This window comes from Semicossyphus pulcher, unplaced genomic scaffold (genome assembly GCF_022749685.1).
Source record: "Semicossyphus pulcher isolate SPU_LCO1_2020_fin unplaced genomic scaffold, fSemPul1.0.p SCAF_14, whole genome shotgun sequence".
NCBI lineage: Eukaryota > Metazoa > Chordata > Actinopteri > Labriformes > Labridae > Semicossyphus > Semicossyphus pulcher.
The window spans coordinates 29,891,079-29,901,270 of record NW_027211648.1 but is presented as its reverse complement, the minus strand read 5'-3'; the positions used below and the strand labels follow the sequence as shown (position 1 = coordinate 29,901,270).

Genomic DNA, 10,192 nt, shown 5'->3' with positions numbered 1-10,192 from the left:
GCTACTGCCCAGTTTTAACGGACTCTATTTAAAGTAAATGAGTCCATCCGTCCCTGCAGCTCAACCTCTCACTGAAGCTCAATCTTCTCATCACTCGTTCAGATCGATCCTTCTTCAGCTGCTTCTCCTGCTCCTACTTCAAACATTTTACGTACAAATTCTTCAATGTATTTTTGTTAAATTTTAACTTATAAATAAAGTCTGAATTGTTTGTTTTCAGTAAGTCAAATATGCAAACATAAATCTTTAAATCTCAGGTGTTCTTATCGTGTCTCTCTCATCATCATGTGGGTGCATTGTGCACGTGTTGAGCAGTGTTCGGGTAACACGCCATGATCGTCAGACCAGCCTGTATTATACGACGATGCAGTCCTCCTGATCTCGCCTTGTTTTTGTGCCTTTGGTGTAATAATGGAAGTGAAAGAGTTTTAATAAATTTGTACTTTAATAACTTTTGGAACATTTCCTTTATTTCATATGAGCAGTTGTAAGGCTGTCAGCAGTGGTGCAATATCACATTACACTTGTAACTGACTTTAGTACTGTGCTGCCATGCAGAGCTGAACTACAGTTACTACACGAAGAGTAAGACTGATTTGACCTTTGACCCTAAAAATAAAGTTAATGCACTCTGTCATTGCATAGCCATAAATGGTTGTAAGAGCAATGCAAAAGTGAAGTAACTAGAATTTTCTTTTTTTCTTTCTTTTTTCTTTGTGTGTTTTCAGTGTGAAAAAATGCGTGCATTGATTTTGACAAATTGAGGAGTTCAGGCCTGATAGCAAGTATCAGTAAAAATGTTGGGATTCAGTCGCTTGAGCTAACGTGGATGGTTAAACTGGAGATATACTTGCTTTTAAGTAAGTGTTCACACGCGCATGATGGCTGCCGCGCGTTCCCTGTGTCTTTTTGGAGTGTCGGCTGTGCACATCCTAAAAAATTAATGCACAAGAGCAGTAGGGGCAGGGGATGTGACAGGGTCAACACAGCAGCAGGGACAACGATGGCAGAAAGTTCTGAAGATGAGCTGATAGACCAAGTCCTCAATGATCCACATCTGTACGATGTGTCGTTGCAGCTGCACAGAGACAAACATGCCTGTCAGACAGCTGCAGACAGATAAGTTCTGTTTTAGAAGTCGACGTGGAAACCTGCAAAACTAAATGGAAACAAGTTAATGGGAATGAAAGTATTCGTAACTCATGAAACACAATGCACAATAAATGCCGTGTGATTAGTAAAGGTAACTCTATATTTGTATCTGTGCCTCTAATTCACAACTCGTATATCATATTTTGTACGTCAACTTAGTATTTTAAATTGGAAATATATTTGTGAATCTCCACCTGTTTGTGTAGATTCTTTTGAGACTGTTCTACCGTGCTGTTTCACTCGAAGTCTACAGTTGTAGGTGTCACGTGACGCGTGTCTCCGTAAATCTGGATTTGCGTCTGTGCCTCTAATTTACCACTTTTATATCAGCATTTGTACGTCAATTTAGCATTTTAAATGGGAATATAACTTGTAAATCTCAACCTTTACGTGGGAATCCTTTTGAGACTGTTGTACCGTGCCTCACAAGTCCGGGACCATCACGTCCGTGCACGGAGCAACATGTTGGAGAGACGGAGTGGGGACAGTGTCGATGGTGTGTTCTGTCTGAACAAACGAAAGCTTCTCCTGCCGTGATCTCAAAGTGAACAATTATATTTATTCATTTTTCAGCGATTATGTTGCAGCCATTACAGCTCATTTTGTGGTTGTCCACTGAAGCAATCTGGTGTGGCACTTCCAAAACTTTGTGTACTTTTGTTGTTATTAAGACCCCTAAAATATGACTAGTATGGGCTAAGGTGAGCGTAACAACACAGCCAGTGTGATGAAGGAAACATGAGTGAAACAGTCCGTACACACAGAGACTTCCATCAGTCAGTTTGTATTGAAGTAACCAGCACACAAACAATGAAAACAGCAAGTGAGATTTACACAGTAAACACCACAGTGCATTTGGGTTATGAAAGTGAAAACGATCTACCTTACAAACATTCAGTCATTCATGTTATTTCATCCTTCTAATCATCTATACATGGTTTCACATCAGGATACATTGATACATGTGATGTTGGTGCAGCTTCACCTCACTGGGTGAGTGGCTGTTGGGAGGTTGTCATGGGAACCTGGGAGTTGATTGTGATTCGCTGCCTGGTTTGACATCGGATCATCCCTATGATGGCTCTCCTGAACCTGCGCAAAAAAGAAACATGAATGCATCATCCACTCACAGCAAAACACAAGCACATGGGCGCTCACATAAACCAATAAGAAACCACAGTGAAGAGGATGAAACTGACTTCTTGTTGGCGATGACGTAAATGCAGGGGTTGTAGAAGGTGGAGGACTTGGCAAAGAGTGGGGCGATGATGGCCATGGGGGCGGGGATCTCCTTTGGGTCACCGAAAGACGCCCAGAGACAAACGATGGAGTACGGAGACCAGGCCACCAGGAACATGACCACCATCACCACGGACATCTGCAGGCCGCAAACACAGAAACTTTCATGTAGTTCAGGTAGAAACACAAATAAGATATAAAGAGGTAAATTAGGAGAAAGACATGAAGGGGAAAGAAGGCGTTGATAACACAGGGCATCTTTAGTTTTGGTTGGACCCAAAGTGAGGTTATTCTTTGACACACTGTAATGTATTAATTTTAGGATATCTGATATGTTAAAGGGCTGCACGTTCATGGTTCGAATCCCTGTTCAGACGTAGTGTGCCTTTCTGTGTGGAGTCTGCATGTTCTCCCCGTGCATGCGTGGGTTCCCTCTGGGTACTCCGGCTTCCTCCCACAGTCCAAAGACATGCTTGTTAGGTTCATTGGTGACTCTAAATTGCCCGTAGGTGTGAATGTGACCGTGAAAGGTTGTCTGTCTCTGTGTGTCAGCCCTGTGATTGACTGGTGGCCTGTCCAGGTGTGACCCCACCTCTCGCCCAGTGACAGCTGGGATCAGCTCCAGCGCCCTGTGACCCTGAACAGGATAAGCCGATAGATCAGGGGTCAGGAACCTTTTCTATTAAAGGAAACATTTTAACCCACCCTTCCCCTCCATAAATCTGTCTGAAGCTGCAAAACATATTTGAACAACATTGGTGGGAGAAGAAGTCCCCTGGAATGCCTCCTTTAGCAACGGTGAGCTGCAGGCTTACTTTGGGTTCATGCAAAAGATAAATAAATAAAATGTAGTTGTTGTTTGCTAATTTCTGGCAGCAGATCAAGCATACCGATGAGCCGGCAGCTTCGGTGCTAAAAGGAAACAAATCCGTCTGTGCACTTTTAAACTCTCAGTTTTCATGAAACTTTCCTTTCTATTGATTTGACATCCATGACTACTAAAGCCAGTGAGACTGGCTAAGACTGGAAAGGTGCCATAGATGAATGATACGGCATTTAGGTTGACAAAATACGAGTAGTTATAATAATTTGGTGTATAGGCTGTACATTATTTAAAGTTGGAAAATGTAAAAAAACACTTTGGTGCTACAATGATAAATGAAAATTAGAATGTGTTGACATGGGGAGAGGGGGAGGGGCACAAGAGCCACATGTGGCTCCGGAGCCGCGGGTTTCCTACCCCTCCGATAGATAATGGATGGATGAAGTGAAAAAATGTCACTAGAACTCCTCTAACTGTGAGTCCCAATAAAAACTATTTCAGAATTGTACAGAAATATATGAACCTACTTACAAACAGAAGAACCTTGACTTCTTTTACATAATGTCACTTACATGTTGGACATGACAGCACGTATGTTAGGTCACATTTAACACATCGAGACGTAACGTCACAAATATGAGGTCACTAATGTTACGTCAGATGTATTGTCGCACAAGTTAGGTCACCTATTTACATCTGAATAAATGTCACGTATGTTGGGCCTCATAGAATACGCATGGACTTGTATGTCACAGATGGATACGTCATGTTCAGTGGTTTACTTTTGTTGCATTTACACATAATGTCACATACGTAAAGTCACATATGTGACATATAGATGTGACTTCATGTATGTAGGTGTATATGTCCATGGTCGTGCTGTCACATACATTAGGTATCATACAATTTTTATGGATGTAACATCATGTATGTGTGGTTACACACATTACATAAGGTTGTAAATTCACACATGTAACGTCATTCATGTAACGAATGGATGAAAAGTCATGTGAGATAAAAGGCCAAAATGTGATCGTAGATTCTGTTTGCAATAAGATCTTCTCACAACTCACAACTTTTTGTTGGTTGTAACGTACATAAGAAGCTTTTCTTGTGTTTTCAGTAATGCACCTTCAAGCGATACATGCAGGAAAGAATATCAATTAAGTGATGAAAGAATTATTGGAAATGATCAATCAATCTAAAGAAATGAGCAAGCTCAGTTTTCACCTTCGTAACGTCCATCTGATCCGACCAGTCGATGTTGATGCTGTCCAGACAGTTGCTGGCTTTATATCTCTTCACTGTGGCCGACACGTTGTAGTAGCAGTAAAACATGACGGCCAGAGGCACCACGAAGTTCACAGCGATCACTGCCATGGTGTAAGAGACAAAGGAGCTGTGGAGGACAAGCAGAGTTTGTTTTAGCTTAAAGTTTCAGCAAGTATGCATTAATATCTGAAGTCTGTTGTAAACTGACGCGTCGTTCTGTCTCCAGTTGATGGTGCACGTGGCTCCTGTGGGGTCGGGGGCGTAACCAGCCCAGCCCACTATCGGCATGGTGGACCAGAACACAGCGTTCAGCCACGCGGCCAGGATGAGGAGGTTGTACGATCGACCCGTCATTTTCTGTTCTGGAGGGAGAAAGACAAAACACGTACATTCACAATATCCACAAACTGATTTCATTATATTTTAACATGTTCTACTTAATGTCCAACAGTTTCAATCCAGTACTTATAACACCCAAACAGATTAGTATTTCTTCAGCATATTGTACCTATGTCCGGTCTGCAGATGGTGAGGTAGCGGTCGATGGCCACCACAGTCAGCAGGCCGATACTGGCCATGCCAAAGAAGATGTTAAGAGCTGCGTAGATCTGGAGACAAAAATACAGACATTAAAACTGTGATGGCCCTTTAAATGTAATGCAGCGAGCTGTGTTGTTGCCTTTAGGTTTAATCTGTGAAACATATTTATGACACATAAAGCTGTTTGGTGATTTCTTGGTGGAAAAAATAAATACTGCAGTGTTTGTAGTGTTGGTGTAAAGCATATAAGATAAAAGATGGCCGACATGACAGCTCACCAAAAGTGAGTCCAAACCCTCTCTATCGCCCCCTGCTGACTGACTGCAGTATAGCTCATAAAGCCCGCCTCCTCCATGTTAACAGATGGGACATGAGTCAAACTATAAAATCAAAATACACGTCAAAAACATTTTTCTCCAACATGGTTTCTGTCATTATAGTTAGTTCTTATCATGCTGATTTATGTCCAAGTGTTCATCTTTCTGACAAGTTTACTTTTAATTAGTTTTTTTCATGCTGTAAAAAGGGGGTGTGGCCTAATTATTGACAGCTCTGTTGACAAATGGGGCTCCTGCAGCGTTCTGTTCCCGAGTAGCAGAGTAGAGGAGGAACGGCGAGAGGAGACGTAACGAACACTAACACTACAGTCATTGAACTTTCCATCAGCGTGAATATCTGCTTCAGACCGACACAAGAAGCTGTTCTGCTGCAGATTGAGCCCACCTGAGGGCTCCAACACGGCAAGGACACAAGGTAAAGGTGTGTTTTTGGTAGAGGAAGGGGCGGGACGTCGATACTGCGGCTCCACCAGCCGATCTCTACTGCACACACTCTGGATACTAATGAGCAAGATGGCAGCGCCCGCTCCGGGGGAGGTGGACACGTGTCGGCCATCTTTATATGCAGTCATTGGTGTCACAGGTTTACGCAGTGCAGTTTTTGGTGCGTGTTTTTTTTTTTTTGTTTGTTTTTTTAAGCTGCGTCATTGTTCATGGAGAAAAAGCAGTTGCAAAACCATGAGGGACAGTAAACAACTTTTTGCTACTTCACCTCCTTCTTTGCTCCTCCACTATAATCACTACGGCCACTAGAGGTCGCCCCCTAACAATTAACATTATTGTGTGTTGCCATATCCTGCTTGAGACCGGCCTTATGCTTTGGAGAATGGTCTAGACCTACTGGAGGGCATTACTTTGCCTGACTGAACAGATATGAATAGATGATATTTGAATACTGTAACATATACGACAAAGATAAGTCTTAGCATCTTTGCCAATTACTCAGCCTTGTAACAAAGGTACACAGTGGCTGCTGTAACAACATTTGTCTCTGGGTTTGCAGGCTCTGCTTCTCCCTGTAGATTAGCATCACATGGCTCAATATTTCTGTGCAACAACAAGGACTGAAGGAAAGACCTCATAATCTGCCATAAGAATCCAAACACGCGGCCGGCTGCAGTTCAGCAGCTGAAGTGAACGTGCCTCAGCTGCTCACAGGCTCAGTGTGAGTCACGTTCGTTGTTACAACATCTTAACGGTTTTACACTTCAGGCACGAGACACGCGACAACATGAGAACTACGAGGTCCATTTAACTTCTAACTGGGTCTTATAAACCAGGTGATATGTGAAAATAATGTTCACTTTTCATTAAAGCATTCAACTTTTAACTGTTGTAGATTTTCAAATGTGGACCCATCACAAAAAACTGCTTGTGGCGGCCATTTTTCTTGAACTACTTAACTAAATGATGTATTTGCATCACATCTTAAAAAAGAAATATGTTGACACAGAAAAGTTGATGTTTATAATCTTTTTAAGCTAAGTTATTTAGCATATACTAGTCTTTACGGTAATTTCATTGTCAGGGGTAATAAATACAACGATTAAGCTTTTAAAACTTTACACAACATGCACGCAGTCATGATAAGTTAAACATTAAACCTGGTGCCATTTACACAAGTTTTCAGTTTAGATGTAGGTTATTCTATCAGGGAAATAATGTACCCTACATCTGATGGTACCCACCTGACAGCCCGTGTAGCCAAACTTCCAGCTGCCGTGGAGATCTGACGCAGCGGACATCGGGTAACCGATGCCGGCCACTCCGATGTCAGTGAACGCCAGGTTGATGATGATGTAGTTGGTGGCGGTGCGGAGCTCCTTAAACTTCACAAACATGATCAGAACCACGATGTTACTGGTTAAACTAAGGACACCTGTGAGGAAGAAAGAAGATAGGAAGTACAGCGTCATGATGTGGGAGGTAAAGTCAAACATACAACACTTGATCCTATATTTACGAATGAATGTACAAACCATGATTTATGTTGCTTTTATGTCTCTGCAGCTGTCAGGGTTTATGTAGCTGGTACAAATAAAAGGAAGAAATGTGCCTCTTGATGCTGATTTTTGGATTTGTATCAAATCAAGTTCAGTGACTGAATTAGCTGAGGGGACAGCTAGCGGGGAGCTAGTAAAGAGGCCACGCCCCTAATGATGCATCACTTTAATCCTTAATATAATGTAAACAGGTGAGTTGTATAAAGATTCTCCCTGTACAGTTGTCATGAAGAGAGAAATTAGCTGTTTTTTGTACCAGGCTGTAAACATGTTTATTTCTGCTGTAAAGTTTAACATGGGGCTCTATGGGGACTGACTCACTGCTGGAGACAGCCTCAAGTGGACACCAGAGGAACTGCAGCTTTTGGCACCTTAGTCATTGAAACAGCTGCCCTGTATTTTTTAGACTGGAACTCACTGACAGGTGTGAATCAAACTGAAACATATTTCACTGTACTGCTGTATGTCTAAATAAAGTTGTCATGAGAGGTACAGTATATTGGCTGTTTGTCATTTGGTCCTTTTGACAGGAATTTAACTTTAGCATCGCACACAATGAATCACATTTTCACTGTGAGCTAGATTTCATTTACATCTATCAGGGAGGAGACGGACAGACAGTGATGTGGACAAACAACACTAGTTATTAACTTAAAAAATGAAAACCAATCTTCTAACATTTACTGCATAAATAACTTTTGTTTTAGTGTAATTAACTATTCAGTAGGTTTAAGTATTTTAAACATAATGAGTGTCCACCACCCAGGCCAACACCTTCTCCTATAAATCACATCTACGGCTTATTTGCAACAGTGAATAATTCTGGAAAACACGTAGTCGTTTTTGGATTGTTATCATTTTATATAAACACAATAAATTAAATATAGAGGTGTTTAAATCATCCAAAGTACTTGAATAATTGGTGTTGGTCTTTTTATGCTTGTTATGCAAAACAAGATGTGATATTTTATTCTACAGTTACGACACATAATTTAACCAGTTGTTTTCGTAGCTTAATCATATAACAACAGGCAGGACATGGATGTGCATTTACTTTTTACACCCTTTAAACAGCCCGATCACCACCTCTTTTTTTTCTTCTTTCAGGTTTCTGTGCTTTATGACGATAGAAAATAATAGATAATGGCATAAATATTTCTTATGAAATTTGGGTGGCTAGACAGTAATCTGTTTTCAGTACCTATTCAGTACCTTTGTGTGCCTGTTCTTTATAACTGTTCTCACGTTTTTACCAGAATTACCACATTTTCAACAGATTATTGATGGTTTGAAATTCAACTTTGAGAGAGAGTGCATGTTCAAACAATGAGTGAATACAACGCCATTGTTATTTGACTTTAGAAGGTTTAACAGGAGAACATAAAGCAGAAACTCAGACCAAAACTACTCAACATTCACATTAGTATATATTTATAGCGAGATTGGTGGTCTTCTCTGTGTTACCTGCTGTGAGGAGATATCCAGCCACTATGTTGTGCTCCGTTTGGGTAAAGGCACTTTTTCCCCCGTAAGGTGCAACATCATTTGAAATATTGAATCCAGGCTGAATCCCCATTTTCTGACGTCTCAGAGAACACAAACAAAAATAGAATTTTATGGAAATAAAAAGTCTTAGAAGGAAAAACTGAGGAAATGAAAAAGACAAAATCAGACAGAAAAAGAGACGTAGAGAGTCTGTATGGCAAAATGCTTCTTCTAACTAAAACCAGCAGTGTATTGTTGTTGAGGACGGGGGTTAATGTGGGGGGGTAGGGTGAGGGGATTATTACATACCACACTGCTACCCTTACACAGTTAGCAGGAGGCCGTTTGTAGGAAACATGGGCTGCAGGGCTGCAGAGGATTAACGCTCACATGGATTTTCCTGCAGGTTGGGCTCTCACCAATAAGCTTTGACATTACAAAACTGGAGTTGTTCAATGCCTAAACCTTAGACTGAACTTTATTCACTTTACAGAGGGTACTGCAGGTGACCAAGCTGGATTACAATAGTGGTCATTTAGTCACCAATTTGGAACAAATCATGCTGGGAGACGTTTTGGCTTCAAAAGCATGCTCTGAGGCTGAGAAAGGAAACCAATGCATAAGTGCCAAAAAAAACTGCAGTTCCTCAAGTGTCCACTTGAGGCTGGTTCCAAAAGCGAGTTAATCTCCATAGAGCCCCATGTTAAATTGTCCAACTTTACATCACAAATGTTTACAGCCTGGTAGAAAAACAAGTTTGGTCTCTACTGCATTTTTTTTTTCTATTCATGGCAGCTCTAAGGGTTTGAATTTTTATTTAACACACCGGTTTAAATTATACTAAGCTTTAAAGAACTCCAACCAGACCCTAATTTCTTAAAGACCAGCTCCAGTCATGTTTTAAGACATATAAAATGCTCTGCCTGAAATAACAAATTGTGTCTGATGTGTTTATTTTTTTTGCAAAATACATTTAGTTCCTCCCAAGGCATCTCCTCCTTCTCCCTAATTAAAAATTCCTGAAACCGCCCCCTTCATCCGTGAAAACAAAACACATCTCTGCCATCGTTAGTGGCAACTTGTTAAAACTTAACTAGCTTGACAGTAATTAGTAGTAGTAACGTTAACCTTAGTAGTCAGTAGTGAGTTTGCAAAAAAATTACAATGATGGTTACAGCTGACTTTGCACATTGCCGAAGTGATTGCCATAGGTTGCACATAATGATATGCATTGCGTCACGATTGGCTCCTTAGGTTGTATTAAAATGTGAATTTTTTAAACAACAAACCAGTTCTAACAATAGAGCAATTTTCCAAACTGTAAATGTATCATAAATGTG

The 10,192-nt window shown here is 40.9% G+C and overlaps 1 protein-coding gene across 1 annotated transcript; it reads right to left on the bottom strand.

Annotated features, from left to right (window-relative positions):
* Positions 1-2,138: 2,138 nt before the first annotated feature.
* rrh (retinal pigment epithelium-derived rhodopsin homolog) lies at positions 2,139-8,943 on the bottom strand. The gene is made up of 7 exons (XM_069662446.1): positions 8,832-8,943; positions 7,053-7,243; positions 4,995-5,094; positions 4,695-4,848; positions 4,445-4,613; positions 2,352-2,530; positions 2,139-2,244 (listed from the first exon to the last, which is right to left on the bottom strand). The coding sequence occupies exons 1-7, from the start codon at positions 8,941-8,943 to the stop codon at positions 2,139-2,141; spliced, it is 1,011 nt and encodes a 336-aa protein (XP_069518547.1).
* Positions 8,944-10,192: the final 1,249 nt, after the last annotated feature.